Source organism: Podarcis pityusensis, assembly GCF_964106645.2.
Source record: "Podarcis pityusensis genome assembly, chromosome: 17".
Taxonomy (NCBI): domain Eukaryota; kingdom Metazoa; phylum Chordata; class Lepidosauria; order Squamata; family Lacertidae; genus Podarcis; species Podarcis pityusensis.
In genome coordinates, this window is record NC_138042.1 from 36,990,298 (window position 1) to 37,009,020 (window position 18,723).

The 18,723-nt window shown below is 41.2% G+C and overlaps 1 protein-coding gene across 6 annotated transcripts in view; it reads left to right on the forward strand.

The window, feature by feature from the left end:
• RNF38 (ring finger protein 38) overlaps positions 1 to 18,723 on the forward strand; it is an 84,763-nt gene that overhangs the window by 54,919 nt on the left and 11,121 nt on the right. The window contains exons 1-3 of one of the 6 annotated variants that reach the window (XM_080986833.1): positions 7,333 to 7,432; positions 8,959 to 9,024; positions 16,391 to 16,584. In XM_080986833.1, the coding sequence (XP_080842959.1) occupies positions 9,013 to 9,024; positions 16,391 to 16,584 (206 nt within the window). In that variant the 5' untranslated portion in view covers positions 7,333 to 7,432; positions 8,959 to 9,012. Of the gene's footprint in view, positions 1 to 7,321; positions 7,433 to 7,505; positions 7,721 to 8,958; positions 9,025 to 16,390; positions 16,585 to 18,723 lie in introns of those variants that run through there. The other 5 variants (XM_080986834.1, XM_080986835.1, XM_080986837.1 and 2 more) reach the window with 5 other exon arrangements.

The window sequence follows — 18,723 nt, forward strand, 5'->3', positions numbered from 1 at the left end:
ATTTTAAGTTCTGGTTTTTATAGCCACCTCTTCATCCCTATCCTTTCTATTTCCATGACAACTCTGAAGACCTTCTATTGTGGCACCTTGATTTGAGCGTGCTCCAGTGAGTTTCATTGTTGTACCTTACTCTAATTCTGTAATTTTCCCCAAAAGTTTTTACTTTTTAGTTGATATTTTAGAGCCTCTTATTAGCATGGAACTGATTGAAGGATTATTAATATTGATTTCTTGGTAAAAGGTGCCTAGTTTTAATTATGATATTTCTTGGGACCTATTTCTCTCAAGGATAGTTTTGTGGCTCTGTTGTTACTTTATCAAAGTCAACCAAACTGTCCATTTTAATTTGGATTAGTGATGCCCAGTGCTTCAAACAAGCTCTTAGAAGATTTATTGAACTATAAGTTAATATAAGTATTGTTTGGAACTTTTCTCTGATATTCAGGAGGAAAACAGCACTATCTGGAAATTGAAATGTGTCACTGCCTAAATATTTTCCACACTTAAAATACTTTACTTTGATTCAGGAAGGAGCACAGTCAGTATGATTTAAGAAATCCTATAATCTAGCTTCCAGTAGTGATAGTTTTTTCTTTTCTTGCATTCTTCTGATGTATGATTCCTAAAACTACAGGATGGGTTGAAGAAGAACTTTTCTAGAATGGATTTTGTGTTTTTGTTAATGCTTCCAGCACTGTGTATATTCACTTGACTTAAGGGTTCTGACATTTCAGCACAGTATAGAACTGAACTATTATTGCTCCATAAAATAACTTGGAACCTGTAAATGAAAATACTGTTGTGTGTATCTTTTTAAAATTAAATGACATTTCTGTGCCAGAGAGGCAGGTTTCATTGCTTTCTAAAAGGCAAGGAAGTTGCAAAAATGCTGTTTAGTAATGTTCCCTGGAGGGAAGACCAGATAGGAAATAATTTTATAGGGCTAGTGAAACTGCATTTTGTGTATTTTTTTTACATCAGGCAGAAGTATATTCAAAATGTGAAGTAAGTGTATATCGCATATAAAAAAGAAATGTTTTCAGTGGTTGCATTATTCTGCTGTAACACATATACACTATATTTTATTTTAAAACATTTCTCAGCTGCTGTTTTGAAGCTTAAGGTGGTTTACACAATTAAAACAAAAATGAAAATACAGAATAGACAGCAATGGGGGGGGGGGCAGGGGGTAGAGCAAGCCAAAAGCCAAACAGAATAGATATGCTTTAACCCTTCCTAAAGGCTAATGTGGAGTGGGAGCCACACCTCTTGGGAGAGATCATGCCCATAGCATTGGGGAAAATGTATATTGATTGCTTCTAGCTGCAACAGTTTGCACTTCATGTGCAGAAGGAAGACAAAGCAGGGACTGAATAAGTGACTGAAGATGGCATGGAGAGCTATCTAAACACAGAATCCAGATCAGACAAAATCAGTGTGCCTTTAATTCATTTAGTTCACAAAATGTTTTCCAGGAAACCCTGTGATTCTTTAGAATCATAGAATCATAGAGTTGGAAGAGACCACAAGGCCATCGAGAAACTCCTAAATGAGATCAGAAATGATGAGGTGACTTAGGAGATCATTTGTCTGCCCACCATCAGTCTTCTTTGTGTGTGTGTTATGCCATGCACTCAGTTGATCTTTCGTGATGCTGAGGCCTGAAAGATATGTCAGCTGAGCATGCAACCTAGAACATGCCTTAGCAGGAAACTCATTGTGTAGCATGGACTCTGAAAGTAAAGCATTCAAAAGTAAAGCGTTCAAAAACCACAGGCACAAATTTGCAGCTGAAAAATTATACAAAAAACTCCTCCTCGACATTCTTCACTGTTCCCCGACCCCAGTGTATATTATCATCTTTTATGTTTTTCCTTTTCTCTCAAACTGCTTCTTGCTACATTCCTTTTAGAGCTAGTTATTGTTTTGGTCCTGTTAGACTGAAGTAGAAAGTGTGCTTTTAAAAAAGAAAGGCCTCCCTTTCTTTAGGCAGTGTTTTGTGACTGGCTACATAATTTGTTTGGGGCTGTTCTCTTGGAAGAAGGTATTGCTTCACTTTACCTCAGGATATGTACTCAGCAGATGCAGAGAAGAGGAAATGGCGACAATAGTTAGTATTGGCATCTCTTACTTGCTTGCTATCTATGAAATATGAGAGAGATATTTTTTTTTAAAGTTCAGGAGAAAAATAATGTTTTCAAATTGTTTATGATTATATAGAGCATTTCCTAATTAAGTCTTTTTTCTGTCTGCTGCATTTTCATTACTGAAGTTAGCCAAATTCAGCAACACCCCAGCAAGAAATAACCTTGAGGTGTACATGTGTGGAAGAGTGATAAGGTTTTTTTTATTTCTTTATAATGGTGTAGCATCAGAAACAGGGCAAATGTGAGTGTTTGATGCTCCTCGTGTGAATATCATAGGCACTGATCAATAGGTGCCTGTAATACTAGTGCAATAGTAGTAAAATACCTTTGTCACAGATTTGCACTTGATAGGGCAAGTACAAATTTACCAATGAAACTGCTTGCTGACATGGCGTAATGTGTGCCTGCCTATCTGGTAATCATCCACATCTGGAACAATCATAAATTTTTTTTGAATGAATTACGAAAAATTCCCAGTGGAACACGCCCCCATGCACTAGGTTGGTGTTTAATCAAGGGGAGAACTTCCCTGGCTTTTTCACACCACTGCCACAGTGCAGCAATGTCTGCTCTGATCTTCTTGACTTCTGGTCTTTCCCAGTCTATGCTATCCACTACAACTTATTTCCACCTAAACTAATATAGCTGCTTGTGGTTCCCATGGTGACTGGCAGTAGCATTAGATAATGCCATGTTCTGTTGCAGCTGCCAACAAAAGCCAGGCTCCTATCCTGGTATTTTTGGCTTGCTCTCTGCTCTAGTGCTGGCTGCTATTGTGAGGTATGCTTTGTGCCACATGTTTCAGCAGTTACATAAAACGTCCCAATTTTTTTAGGCGTATTAAAATTGCTACTGTAATTTTTGACTACTTGTGTACCAGGTTTTCTCTTGTGGAATTACGGCAACAATTTTGATGTCCCTTTGACTTGAGTGAGTTGGTGGGGCAAAGAAGTATTAGTGTGTTTGTACATTTTCAATGCACAATCTTCTGTGGTTCATGGCTGGTAGAAGAGGTTGCCTCTCTTTTGGCAGGGAGGTGTTTCTGGGCTCTGCTGCCATGGAGGCTCTATTGCTATGGAGGCTTCAGCTTTGCCCAGGCAGGTGGAAGCCTACTGATGGCAATAGGAAGTGTGGGCAGGCAACCAAAAGCGTACCTAGACTCCTTTGCATCCTTGGCACGGAGCTGTATTGGCACCTCTGAAGCCAGGAGAGACCATGGACAAGAAACTAAAAAAAAAGGTTGTTTTTTGTCTATTGCACTCCACCAGTGACTTCCTCTGTGGGCATTGGGGTTGGCTCCACTCTGCTCCACCTCCCTCTCCTCCTCCATTGGTCTGTCTGCCTTCCTGCCTTCCTTTGGCAGCCCATGCCAGCAGCCAGATTCCTATGCTGAGGTGCCTGGAGGAGCCTGTGTTCCTTGCTTGGCCACTCAGAGAAGCAGAGGAGTGGCCCCAGAACACATAGATGGGTGGAGTCCTAGCCACTCTGAGCCAGAGTAGAAAGACATAATTTATGTGCCTGTCTGGGCCCTTAGTGGGGGCCAACCTAACCAATCACTACGTATGCTCCTGCCAAAGCCCCATGGATCCATGAAGCTGGAAAAGAAAGAAAGAAAGAAAGAAAGAAAGAAAGAAAGAAAGAAGATAAGAGCAACCACCACCCACCATTTTTTGCCCTCACTGGTGTGAGCCAGAAGGGCTTGGGATGTTGTGGTGGATCTGCTACTCTGCCTCTCCCCAGTCCCAATTACGGTTGTTATCAAAACATATAATTTCAAAACTCTGTGGTCTTAGTTAAAAATACAATATATATGATTCTTGGTTTGTTTTTTGGAGTAATGTTGAACAAATCTGTTATTTTGTAATGTTTGAGTGTTCAGTTTTTTGACCTATGCTATATCTATATACATTTTCATTCTATTAAAATCAAGTGAAACATCCAAGTCAAATTGGGCAACTTGCTTTAAAAAAATCTATCCCCTTTCAACTCCCCCATTGTGTGGTGGTGGTGTTGTTTGCACTTCACTGCTTTCAATCTGTCATCAGCCTTGTATCCTCATGAGTTTTGTATTGGTGCCTCTCTTGGAGGGGGCAGCCACAGCCACCACTACTTATTTGCATAAAATAATGTCACTGTGAAAATTGCTGATTAAAAATTGCTGATTAATTAGCCTTGAGGTTGAGCTTTAAAAATGCAGCTAGGAAGCAAATACAGCAGCCAAAGTACTTCGAAAAATAGACAGGCATACTATTGTCAGCCAAAGTGATTGGTTGATCCTAGCTCAGTGGAAGAAAGTATTGCAGGAAGGGAAATGGAAAAGTATATTTCTCTTCTCTTCAGTCTGACTCCTTTCTTTTTATAAGACCCTGCATGAAAGTGGCCTCCCTAACTCTTCCCCCCAGGCTCACATGGGACCAGCGCAAATAGTTGGGCCTGGTGTATTGTATATTTTGATTTTAGCCGTCCTAGCTGGAGAGGGCGGGGTATAAATATTTTTTTAAAAAATTATTCTCCTGTGATTTTACTAGTACCCTCATTTTTTGAGTCAAATGTGGCTGTGTTGAATTATTATTTTTTCAATTGGCCATTTATATGTATATTTAATTTAATACCACAATGGTAATGGCTCCCAGTTGGTTTGACAGCACTTATATCTTACACCAGGTCTTGGGCACCACTCAAGCTGAAATCCAAGTTGTCGCCCCTCAGGTCGGTACCAGGACTGCTGTTCTAGGGCATAGTCACTTAAGATATCTAGAAATTTTTATCTCTTAGTGTTGGAACACATATGTTGCCAGTCCATGTGAAGCTAGTTAAAGGCTCCCATTACTACAACATTTCCTCTTTTGGATGCTTCATTGATTTCAGCTTTCATCTCAAAATCTCTGAGCATTTTGATCAGGAGGATGATAGCATGTTCACATTAATAATTTTTTGGGACCTGGTATCACTACCCACAACGCCGGCTCCCTCGGCCTATAGAGCAAGATGAGGGCCGCAACCCCAGAGTCGTCCGCAACTGGACCTAACGGTCAGGGGTACCTTTAGCTTTTATCACTACCCACAACAATTTTATGGAGGAATCTTCCCCTTTTAGAATTTCTGGCTTACTAGCCTTAGTGTCCTTTCTGACATACAGAGCAACAGCACCTCCAGTGAGTCCTTTCTGCAGAGTTCTCTCCATTCTACCAGATTTCTGTTATGCCCATTATATTAATGTTGTCCTATAAGACCAGATACTCCCATTTACCTATCATAGCTCTGTTGGTTCTTGGGTTCACAGAAGAAAGCCAGTCTATGATCATGTAACACCACCCCCTTCCCCCCATACCCTATTTATAATAGGTTAGAACTCATAAAAGAATCAACAATAGGATCTAATTTTAAAGAGTAAAATACTTTTAAATGTGACTGTTGTTTTTTTCCCCAATCTATGGTTCTTAGAGTGGTTATTGTTTTGTAGAGTGAACTTTAAAACTTGGTGGAATCGCTATTGGCCGTACAGTATTACCCTAGTGTCTTTCTGATGCACTTACCCAACAAGGGAAAGTGTCTCTTTCAAAATAACTTTTTGAAAGGGAAAAAAAATCGCTTTGAGAATCTTTGCCTCTCAAAGTATGGTGCTAGGCTTAGCAACAGTTGCTAATCTAGGTCCACCCAATGAGGAAATAAATTCTGAAATTGGCCTGCCACATCTTGATAGTAATTACTGTACTATAAAAGCAGATGGGGTTTTTTTGCCTTCCCATTAAGACAGTTTGCCCTATGTTTATTTAATTGGTTGCCTAATCAGATTGGTAGGATGTTCTGGTGTTTTGAAGCGTGAGGCAGGTTTTGGGGGGCTAAACAGAGCTGGGGGTTTGCTCTCTTGAATTCTGAATTTATCACTTTAAGCAGCTCTCATTGTCACACTGTCAATGTCTCTCTTTCTCTTCCCCCCTCCTTTCATGTTTACTGTAAAGACTGAGAATTACTGTGTACTGCACTTTTTAAAATTCGGTTTTTGAGACTTAAGGCAGAGTTTAGTGCTCCCTCCGCTTAGATTTCAACCCTCGTCTCTTAAGGCAAAAGGTTCATGTTTCCAGTCAGCCGCCTCCTGCCTGCTCAGAAAACAGCCCACGAAGGAAGCAGAGCAGCCCTCATTCGTCTTCCAGCAGCTGTTAACTCAAAGCTACATTGCTGGCAAATAGAAGGGGAAGAAATGGAGGCAGTGAGATATTTTACTTTCTTGGGCTCCATGATCACTGCAGATGGTGACAGCAGCCACGAAATTAAAAGACACCTGCTTCTTGGGAGAAAAGCAATGACAAACCTAGACAGCATCTTAAAAAGCAGAGACATCACCTTGGCAAAAAAGGTCCGTATAGTAAAAGCTAAGGTTTTCCCAGTAGTGATGTATGGAAGTGAGAGCTGGACCATAAAGAAGGCTGATTGCCGAAGAATTGATGCTTTTGAATTATGGTGCTGGAGGAGACTCTTGAGAGTCCCATGGACTGCAAGAAGATCAAACCTATCCATTTTTAAGGAAATCAGCCCTGAGTGCTCACTGGAAGGACAGATCGTGAAGCTGAGGCTCCAATACTTTGGCCACCTCATGAGAAGAGAAGACTCCCTGGAAAAGACCCTGATGTTGGGAAAGATGGAGGGCACAAGGAGAAGGGGACGACAAAGGACAAGATGGCTGGATAGTGTTCGCGAAGCTACCAGCATGAGTTTGACCAAACTGTGGGAGGCAGTGGAAGACAGGAGTGCCTGGCGTGCTCTGGTCCAGGGGGTCACGAAGAGTGGGACACGACTAAACGACAACAACAACATACTGCTGTCGACGTTGGAGGCTCCATCTGGAAGAAGGGGAACTGCTGTACTCGCAGCCCAAGCAGAAAGTGGGCCTAGCAGGGAACTGGTGCGAGGAAGCGGCAGCTACAAATTGAAACTAAAAAGCGGCCTTGGCTCCGCCTCCCTTAAAGGAAAGCTCCGATACAGGAAGGGCTGTTCTGTAACCACGTGCGCAGGCGCCGCAAAAAACCCAACTTGTTTTTTTTTCTTTACATGCAGCGCGTGCGTGTCGTCGCTGCCTGCGTCATCGCGTTGACGTAAAGCAGACCTACCCTGTGCGGTGGTCTCCGCGTAACTGAGCTAAAACAAAGGAAGACGCGGGCGGGCGGGGGGGGGGGAAAGGAGGCGGAGCCCGAGGGCTCGCGGGCGGGCTGGGCAGCTTGGCAACCGCGATTGGTAAGCCGGGAAGTCAGTTCAGGTGACGTCACTGTATCCCTGCTGGCCGAATGGTAGGTGGAGGGGTTCCAGAGGGAGGGGGCGGGGCTGGAGCATCATGGAGCGCGGCGGCGGAGGTGGCGGCGGCGGCGGCAGGGGACGGCTCCGGGAGTGCTGGCGGCGGCGGCGCCCTCCCTGCTTGTGATGGGCGGATGGAGTCCCGCTGATTATCCCGGAAGCCATTGCAGGGGGCGGAGGAGGAGGTGCTGGTGTGGAGGGGAGCCCGGGCCTGCTGCTGCTGCTGCCAGCGGTGGCCGCCGCCGCCCCCAGACCGGAGGAGTTTTCCTGCTGGCTCCGCTCAGGTACCTGTGCCTGCGTGGGGAGAGCGAGAAATCTGGGATCGGTTTATCTCTGTCCCCTCCCGCCCCCAGTTCGGCTCCATTCCATCAGGCTCTGCCCTTCCTGGCTTACAGGCTGATCCGGGAAGGGATGATACGCTCTTTTCCGAAACGATCCCGGCCGGGGGGGGGGGGGGAGCTGTCTGCAAGACGCTGCTAACCTCTGAGGGGCTTTCCCGCCCGATGCACGGGTGGGCGGCTGACACGTTTACTGATAGGTAAATTAGCAAAAGGAAGGAACAGCAAAAATGGGACGCGCTGGATCCAAAATTGCACTATGAATAAAGGGCGGCAGGACCCACTGAAAGCAGTGGCCCCAAATGGCTGTGGGGAGGGGTGTGTGCTTGCTTTGATCCCCCCCACCACTTTCCCGAGTGGAAAACGAGTCTTGCCCCTTGTGTCTCCTACCCAACTCTCAACAACCCTCTATTGTGCATTGTTATGTGTTTGCAGAGGGCATATTGATTTTTAAATGAAACACCCTAACCATTTGCCTTTGTTTTAATTTATATATTACTTAAAATGTAAATGAGCTGAGTGTTTTATAGGGCAATTTAATCAGCGCACCCCCTTCCTTGCCCTATAGAACTTGTCATCTGCTCAAGCAGGGAAGGAGGAGGCAAGGAAAACTGCACTGTAGTGCTTACTTTTTAGTTGTAGGTGACTTCTGAGGGGGAAGTGAATGGCTTCTAAGTGCTTAGAAGTTAACCCAGTCATCTTTCTTTCTTTCTTTGGAACAGATTTCCTATAAATTGACCAAATATAGATAATCGTGTTACTAAAAGAGTTTGTACAAAGGAGCATGGCAAACTAAGCCACAGTGGCCACATATGGGGTAGTGTAGTAAATCATTAGAATCAGTATTTGCTAGTGCTGAATGATGCTTATAATATAGCTGCAAAACATTTTTCCTAGTATTGTGTCACAAGAGATTTTGTTAGTGCTGTAGGGATATCCTTTTATATAAATGTTTATTCTAATTACTGTTATATCCTCCATTCTTTACTCCACCTCCCCAAAGTTGTTGCTGGTATTTTCAAGTGCTTTGAGAATAAACATGTAAAGAATTAAGTGTGGTGAGATGTTTTTTGTGAAGAATTTGGGATTAATGCACCCTTCACATTTGTTAACTTGTTCTACCTTTTTAGTAGCAGTTTTAGTCCAGGTACAAAAAGCATTTATATGTTGTTCTTCTGAAATAGGTGGAGTGGAGAGAGAAAACATTGGAAGGGAGAGGAAAAAGTGTTCAGTGAAGAATGAAAAGAAAGGTTGGTGTGACAGCAGTGTAAGGAATTGTATGACAGTGTCTCCATGGATTATTGAAAAGCTATACAATTTCTTTAATTGCATACTTAGCAGTTTTCCTGAAGACACATTGCATACTTGTGCAAAATTAGTCCACTTGTTTCCATAGTTGTGCATGATTAGTGTAGATAGTACTTGTAGGGCAGATCTGGGGGTTTACGTTTTGGTAAACAGGAGTGTTTGCCATTCTTTCAAGAATGGTGTCAATGTGAGTTGGGCAGTTTCTCTTACATCATATGGTTAATTCCCCCCCCCCCCAAATTACCTTTGTTGGGAGAGAGGCGGGGGGACTATGGCCCTGTTAATTCTCCTTGATATCTCAGTTGCTTTCAATACTTTTGAGCATGGCATTCTTCTGGAGTGGTTGTCCAAATTAGGAGTGGGCAGCACCACTCTTTGTTGTTCCATTTCTACTTGGATGGTCATTCTCCAAAAGTGGTACTTGGGGAATATTTTTTGGCCCCATGGAGCCTTCAGTGTGGGGTTCTGCAGTGTTTGATTTTACTCCTATGCTGTTCAACATCTACATGAAACTGCTGAGCAAGGATCATCTGGACTTTTGGGGGAGTGCATTGTCAGCAATGTGCTGGTGACACACAACTCTCCCTTTTCTTTTGCATGCGCAGGTGTGGCAGTGGATGTGCTAGGTTGATACCTTGCCTCAGTAAAGGGCGGGATGAGAGCCAATAATCTGAAGCTTAATCCAGACACAAATGAGGCACTGTTAGTGCATGGTTCCCTAGATTGGATGGGTGGGGTGGGGCATAATCTGGATGACATTGCGTGCTCTCTGAAGGAGGAGCAGGTATCTAGCTTGGAGGTACTTTTGGATCAATTACTGTCGCTTGAGACTGAAGTGCTTTCAGTGATGTGGAATGCCTTTCATAAACTTGTTTGATGGCCCAAGTGAACGCTCATCTGGACAGGGACAGCCTAACTTCTGTTGTCTACACTCTGGTAACTTCAGGTTTAGACTATTGCAGTGTGTTACATATATACACTAAGTCTATACACTTATATATACTTTACCTTTTACCTATACACTAGGTCACTCTTTGAAGTATATTGTGGGCCATTGTGAGAAAAATGGTTGCTTTTCTGTTCTGTATGCATTATTTTGTTGTTTAAAATGCATACACTCAAGTTCTTGCACCTGGAAAGAAATTCTAAATGAGTGGAAATAAAAGTGTACACTAAATATGTGTACATAAATATATATTTGTGAGGAAGAGAGCTTATTTGAGAGGCATAATAACTTTAGATATCCAGAACTCTCTTTAAAAGCTTATGAACTGCTGAACCTATAAAAAAGTATTTGTTGTATCCAATGGTTCACTGTCCCTTCTGCGCTCTTCCCATCCCATCCCCCTCTGTCTGGAGCCTCATGCAAGACATAACTGTGCAAATTTGACCAATTCCTCCCCCTCCCCTTCATGACTGAGGCCATTCTGTTCAGAGGAGTCCTCAGAGAGGAGGGGAGAGAAAGATTGGTTCTGTGAGGAGTCTTCCATTCACACAATTGTTTGATACAACTCCATGTAATTAAGAACATGTTGGGATTTTAACTAAAACATTTTTTTCCCTGTACTTGGGGATGTATAACCACCTCCAACAAATATTTTTGTTCATTCATTTTTGAACCACTACTACTTGTTTGCGGTATCTTCATTTGTGAAAAACTTAATTCAAAACAACCTGGCACCCATGTCAGATCTGTGCAGTTCACATATATCCTGATAACTGCCTGTCCTATATACATCTGGAGATCAGGAAACTAGCTATTTGAAGAGTTTGACTCCTATTGTATTTATCTAATAGTATAACAGAATAAGAGGCTGTAGTCAGTGAAGTCCTGTGAGTGTAAGAACACCTCTCTTTTCTTTGTGTGGTCTTGCACATACCGTCAAATCTGTTCTGGGGGTTCCCCAACCCTCCAGAGCAGGGATGTTGTTTTATGGAGGGCACACAAGGAGATGGAGAGGAGGTACTGTTATGCAGGTACTGTGTTGGATGCAGTATTATATTTTTCAGTCAATTTGAGTTGTACAGATTGACGAACTACAGTAAATTATTGGAGGGATGTTTTCTTGCACTGTTCTTGCATTTGAAAACAAAAACTGTATCTCCTGAAATGTTTTTATTTTCTCACGCTTCCCAATCACAACTGTTTCATAAACAAGTAAAATACGTTAGATATGCCAGAATGATATATATCTGGAGACTGGTTGAGTAACACATAACCTTTAAGCTATGAAAGAACTCCTAGGTGGCCAACTTTAATTGCATTTAGACAAGCCCCAGCCAGAGGAAAACATAAAATTGAATGTGTAAATTAGAGTGATCATACCATTCTGTTGCTGAAGCTTAAGACATCTTGCCAGAGAGATCTAACCAATGATCAATACCATAATATGTGAGCTTTTCTAGTGCCATATCTCCTGTATTTCTAAGATGAAATCACTTTAGGGAAGAAACTGACTGGTGCCTAATGTGTTTTGTAGCAGCCTTAATCTGATATCTAAAGTTGACAGTTTATTTAAAGTTTGATTTAAAAATAAATAAATAGATAAAAAATTATTTAAATTGCTAAGGAAAATCAATTTTCTAGTGATTTGCCATGTCCTGAACAAGATTGCTATAAGTACTGGTTTGCAGCTAAATCGAGTTCCAAAAGCAACGTAGAAGTATAATCCAAAATCTTTTGAACATATAGTCCATGTACCTTTGAAGAATTACCTTATTTGAGACATTTTGAAGTCATACAAGGACACTGCACAAGATGCCTTACTGTAATATTGCAAATAGGATTGCCACGTAAGGAGGATCTAAGACAGCACGAGCATCTGGACCAAAAATAATTCTTAAACAAATGCTGCAGCTGCATATATTGTCACAAGTATTCTGGCTCTAAGGATTGCTGTTGATAATAAAGTTGGAAGAATGTCCTTGTGGCCCACTAAATCGCAGCATATAACCAAGGTGGTTCTGTTTTATGGTTTCCCCTCACATAGGAAATCTGAATTAGACCAATTGGGGGGCGGGAATAGATATGGAACAATTGCTTGTTTATGTTACTGATTTAAAAGTATTTAATGATGAAATGTTTGGGCTACATGGGGCTGCCTTTTTAAAGGTAGTCTGGAAACCAATTGGTTCCGTAGAGGTATCATTTCATATATGCTGCTATTTATATGGATTCCAGAGATTTAAGGAGATTTTAAAAACCTTTTGCAATAAATTGAACATGTAGATTAATACAGCATAATCTGCATAAAATTGTAACTTGTATTTATCTTTATTCTTGCAATCAGTAATTTCTTGATCAGATCTAATTTGGCTTCTAAGAAGTTCTGATTTCTAGTGTAAAAGAGACAGCTTTTCTGAGTTTTATGGTGGTATTTTGAGTAATTCCAGTTCCTAAATATGCAGAATTTCTAGTTTAATATTTGGTGCACCTTCTTAGGTAACGTACTAGAGAAAAAGAAATAGAAGGAATTATGTTTAAGGTTTTTCCAGTACCAGTAGTAAGGAGGTAATACCTGGCACAGAATGAAAACATGACAATTTGGTGGCTGAAGAAAGAGTTGCTTTATCTCCTGTCTTCCTGCTACTTTTTTCTCCTCCTTGTATGTGTCTTGCATGCACACACATACTTTTTATAATATTTTGGCATATGGTGGCTGTTTTTCATACAATGATAGAGGTGGGCCACATTTTTAGAAGTCAGTAGTATATAGGGATAGATGCTTCAATGGGTAGCTGGGAGAAAGCTGAAGTTAGAAGACAGTGTGTGTGGTGTAGCATTTATGCCACAAAGCATTGCATAATTGCCATATTTTTCTGTTCATAAAGCAAGCATTGCTTTTTTAAATTATTATAAAGTCTCTAAAATCTATAGAATCAAAATATTCACAAATAAGATGGATTTCATCAAGGGGTAGGGTGCCGCACAAGGGAAGCAAGAGTGCATTTTTGCTCCGTCTTTTCTGGTGATGCAATTATTTGTGTACTTATATTAAGTCTTCATGGAGAAAGTTGTTGACCTAGAGCACTTACTGTGCCATTACTAACTCAATATTAGTTTGAGTAAGCATTGTGTTCACACCAGTGTTTGGAAATGACTTGGGGGAGGAGGGTGGATAGTGTGTGCAGTTCTGGTTGAAAATATTGCACTCTAAAGACTAATTTCTTTTTGGCTTGACAGTATTGAAAATCTTTAATAGGGGGCTGCAGCCATAGAGGTAAGGCATTGTTTGTGTCCTTGTACGGAGTAGGGAAGCACAACCAAGGGCATAAGTAGGACTGGATTGTTTGACTTTTATAGTATCTGCTGCACTATCAGGCAGTTGGGTGACCCAAGAGGGGAGCTCCAGCCTGGAGAGTGAGAGAGACAACAGTGCAGCTAGCACCCAGCTGTTCTGGTGCACAGTGATTTGTTCCCTTCATAAATATCGTGTCTTTTAAAAGCTTTAGCTGTTTAAATGCATGAGTTTTAATGTTGCAGGACGTGGGCTTGACTTTGGTTTTATTAATGTTTGATGTTTGGAATGCGTCAGATTTTGTTTTGTATCAAAGCAGATTTTAAATTGGGGGTGGGGAGCTTGGCTTAGAAACAAGTGAAATTCTTGAATTCCTTTCTGTTACTGCAAATGAAGTGTTACCACTGGGGTGTTCCAAATTTTGTCCTGAATTGGAGACTTTGATTTAGAATTAAAGTGGTTGTAGTGTGCCCATCAACCCCAAAAGCCATCGACATCCAGCACTTAATACACAATAGCATGGAGTGTGTAGATGCCCTAAATCTGGTAATTTGCAGTGAGTTTATTGTATGTAATCATAAAAGAAACTTTGGTAAAACTAATCTTACTATTTTTCAATCTAGATTTTTCCCATGGTTGAATTTAAGCTTTGTTGTTAATAGTATGATAGGTTGTGAGGAACTGATTATTGGAAATATATCAGTGCCCCAGACAGAGCTAGTATAAATTAAATGATGAAGTGTCTCACTTCTGATGGGAATGGTTTGTGCACATTCTCTGATGAATGCTAAGGGGGTTTTTTAAATACAGATTTTAATTTGGATATATCTTCTTACAAAGAAATTCATACAAATGTGGTGATAATGTCAGTGCTTGTACAGTGAATGTCTGGTGTTGCTGCAATTTTATGCAAACTTTCCTAGGAGAGAGCCAGTGTGGTGTAGTGGTTAAGAGCGGTAGACTCGTAATCTGGTGAACCGGGTTCGCATCTCCGTTCCTCCACATGCAGCTGCTGGGTGACCTTAGGCTAGTTACACTTCTTTGAAGTCTCTCAGCCCCACTCACCTCACAGAGTGTTTGTTATGGGGGAAGAAGGGAAGAGAGATTGTTAGCCGCTTTGAGACTCCTTAGGGTAGTGATTAAGCGGGATATCAAATCCAAATCCAAACTCTTCTTGGAGCAGGTCCCACTGAACTTAGGTATAATACATAATATTGTGTTATACATGAGCTATAAGCTTTACTATTTCATGGTCTTGTAGCTTTGAGAAAGTAACTTAGATGAAATTTGTTTTTAAAATGAGGAACTTTGTGATCAAGATGACACGAGTCTTGGGCAATCTGTGTGTTTCTTAGCCCTTCTGCCTTCACCAAACATCTCTCCACTCTTGTGTCAAAATCTCCTGTTGCTTGTTAGTCCCCATTACCATTTTTGCAGTCTTGTCATCACTTTGAGGGTGGTCTCACAAAGCTAGTATGTGAAAAATGAGGGGAAAAGTTGTGGACCCAAGTGCTGATTTGCACGTAACAGGATGCCAGCACTCTGCTTTCTTTCCTTCTGGCACAACAGAGGGGTTGGCATTGATTTGAGAAGTGTGCACCAGGATACTTGTTCCCAGAAAGCCAAAGTTTATTTAATTGTAGCTTTCCGTTAATTTGTGAACAGCTCAGTTTTGACACCTAGACAGTATGAACCACAGAGCTGGAAATTCTTGGGCAACCAGGAACTTGAAGTGGTATCTGAGCTGTCCCAGTAGAGGAGTGTTTGCAGTAGCATATATGAAACTTGAGCATTTTCTCATGCTTTGATAAAGTAGACAAGTCAGTAGTCACCCAGCTTATCAAATTTGCAGTATGGGCCTTGCCCACCCCTTTCAATTGCCTTTCCCCACCTCTAGATAGATAGATAGAGGAACTGTTACTGTAACTATCCACAGGTCAGGATGCAACCCATTTGTGGGTCTCGGCCCCACTAGTATTTATTTATTTGTTGCCCAGCCTTTACTGTAAGGTCCTAGGGTGGGTGACAGCATCAAAACACAATATTAAAAACAGTTTACAACAAGTTACAATCATCAAAATAAGGTGGGTCCTAAAAATATACACCCCAAGTTTCAAAAGCCAGGGTTAAAGAGTTGTGTCTTCAGCTGTCTGCAAAAGCTGTGTAAAGAAGGAGCCAGATGGACCTCTGTGGGGAGTAAGTTCCACAGCTTGTTGGCCACCACAGAGAATGCCCTCTCCCAGGCTGCCAGCCCCCAAGCCTCTGACAGAGGAGGAGGAGGAGGAACTACCGAGGGCTGCCTCTTCTAATCTCAGCAACCAAGAAGGTCTGTAGGGGAGGGGTGGTCTTTCGGATTTGGGGGCCTAGTTGAATATGAATAAGGGCTGTATTAATGGCATCCCACATAGTCACACGAAGTCATCATTTACAGGTACATAACTGTATATTAACCTAAAGGTGGGTAGTGTTCTGTTTCCATAATTTGTGTACTGTATTTGTCTTTTAAGCTGCACTGACCTGAAACATAATATCTTTCAGATAAATGAAAACTAAATATATACATCTTAGATGCTGTAAATACTATATGTATTGGAAAGGTAACTGTAAAAAGCTATCAAAGCTAGCTCAGCAGACCAAAATTTGGCTGCAGTGTAAATCACATACCTAGTGGGTGGTGAGTGCATTTGTTGAGCTGCAACTCCACCTGTCTGTAGCTCCTTTAAGAATTCACAAACCTAGAGCCTATTGACATGAAAGTTGTGCTTAAGCAAGCATATTTCAAAATGGGTATACCATAACCCTTATTCCCTTATAACAGTTCTCAGTTTGTACTCTGTTCTCTTCATTTCCCCCAGACATACGAGAAAAAGTTTAGAGAGAATATGAGCAATAAACTACAATATTTCCGAAGTTGTGAAACATCTAGACATTTAATCTCCGGTTTGTTCTTTGGAAATGTGTAATGCCTAGTTAATTTTTATTTTTTTCGGAAACGGTTGTTCTAATAAATGACGTTCTGAGTTACCCATTACTGTTTGATTTATTTATTCTGTTACTCCTTGCCCCGCAGAGTGAAGATAGTCCAAGTCCCAAGAGACAGCGCCTTTCTCATTCAGTCTTTGACTACACAGCAGCATCACCAGCCCCATCACCGCCAATGCGACCATGGGAGATGACATCAAATAGGCAGCCTCCTTCAGCTCGACCAAGCCAACATCACTTCTCAGGGGAACGATGCAACACACCTGCACGCAACAGAAGGAGGCAAGTATAATAGATGGACAATGGCTGTTAAGTCAGCCTTCCTGACTGAGGATTGGAGCTGCTTACATATCAAGCTCTTAATTGAACAGCTGTTTTCTGAGCTATCAAGTTTTATTACTATTAGAGTTAATTAAATAGTTTAAGGAGGTAGTGGTGTGTCTACTCTCCAGGTGTACATGTTTGTGGGTGATAGTGTCCTGGAAGTCATGAGAACTTCACCAAGAATGTAGTGTTTTGTATTGCGGACAAGCGAGTCTTATCACCTTATTGTACTGGTATTGTGAGAACTGATGCCTACTACTTAGTAAATAGAAGCTTCTTCTTTTTGATTTTTGACTGCCCGTGTTTAGTTATATCTAGTTATATCAAGGAATGCATTGTGTTTCCCACCCATCCCTTGCCTTCACAATAGAAATGAGGAGCGTTAGGCTTAACAATTGCACCAAATCACCTAAGAAGCTTGACAGAGATGCCAACTGCAAAATAAACCTGAACAAAACTCCAAAGGAATATACCATGTCCGGCTGCTCTTAGTAGTATTAACTTATTTTGTTGTGGTGTGAGTCATGAACTTCATGGAGCTAAAATTGTAATGTTTCCAGGAGCATACAAATGATTGTCTCATAATTTTTTCTTAAAATGCATTATTATTATTATTTATTATTTTGCTTAATGACTGGAGGCAAAACTGAGGACATCTTTACAGCATTTGCTATAAAGACTGATGAAAATGGATCTTCTTCGTAGGGCTTCCAGTAATGGGTGACCAGGGTTTTTTTCACCTGTGTAGATTCCCTCCCTTCATGTTTGTATCTCATCCTTTCTCCAAAGAGCTCAGTATAGCATACATATGAATTATTCATTTATTGCCACAACCCTTTGATGTAGGTTTAGGCTGAGAAATAGCAACTGGGCCAAGGTCATTCCGTGAATTCATAGATGATCAAGGAATTGAACCCGCATCTCCATGATCAAAGCCCACCATTTTAAGAATGATCCTGTGGTAGAAGCAGTTTTAGATTGCCCCAGGCTGACTTTTCCTTGCACTGTAATGGGCTTAAAAGATTACATGAAATCTATCCTTCGCTGAGCTCATGTCATGTCCTACAGCATTGGTTAGGTTTCGTGAAACTGTTGTGTCTTTGATGTGAAAGCCAGTCTTGGGCTGACCAATAACTGGCTATCACTGTGGTTTATAATATATTTATATGCTGGTTTTAGGATGAATCTCACAAAATGGCTTACATGAAAATAAGCATCAATTGTTAAATCAATTGTTATAATAAAACAGGAAAGAATAATACTTTTTTGAAAGCTAGATTTCTCCTCTGAAGAGAAGATGGTCCTTAGGTAGACCTGTCTTAATATTGGAGAAGGAAAGCTCACCGCAGCTGGAATTGGGGAGCTATGAGGAGAGGAAGAAAGCAGTGAGAGGAAGTCTCAAAAAGAAGACTTTTAAAAGTCATGTGAATGAACCCAGAGCTTTGGAACACTTCTTGCTTGCCAATAAATTCACCTTACCTACTACCAAGTTCTGCAAGAATATGCATTAAGATTGCAGTGTGGAAGAAAAACCACCACATTTACATGATGGTCACAGAAAAGTTTGTCAGTTGGCAGCTGTCATCACAGGGAGAGTTAGTTACATAACTTCCAACTCATGTGATAAGTTCTGCTTGACCTTCATTACTGTTAACTCTGAATTTCGGGGAGAAAGGGGCTAGGTGATGACTGTAATCCATATTTTCTTATAGCTGCTAAGTTTTTTTAAGCAGCAGCTGTTTCCCTTCTGGTATTCCGTTTACTTGATAAGAAAAATGATGTTAAGTGTTTACAGATCCATCTGATTTACATAAATTTGGGGATGCAGAAAGAAAAGTACAAGTTTGAAGTTCATAGTCCATCCTTGAACAAAGGAGCTTCAGGGGGATTAACACTACATGTATTAATTGGCTTGCTAGTGCCAGGACTTTAGTGTCATCAACTACTGTTTGTGTGAATAGCCACTGTTAATTAAAGCCATTATCACTTATTTCTGCATTTCATATCCTTCTGACCTCTGATTATAATCCTTTCCCCTGCATACAGTCATATGTGTGTCTGTACTAGCGACTCAGATTAACACTTCATGCAGCTGAT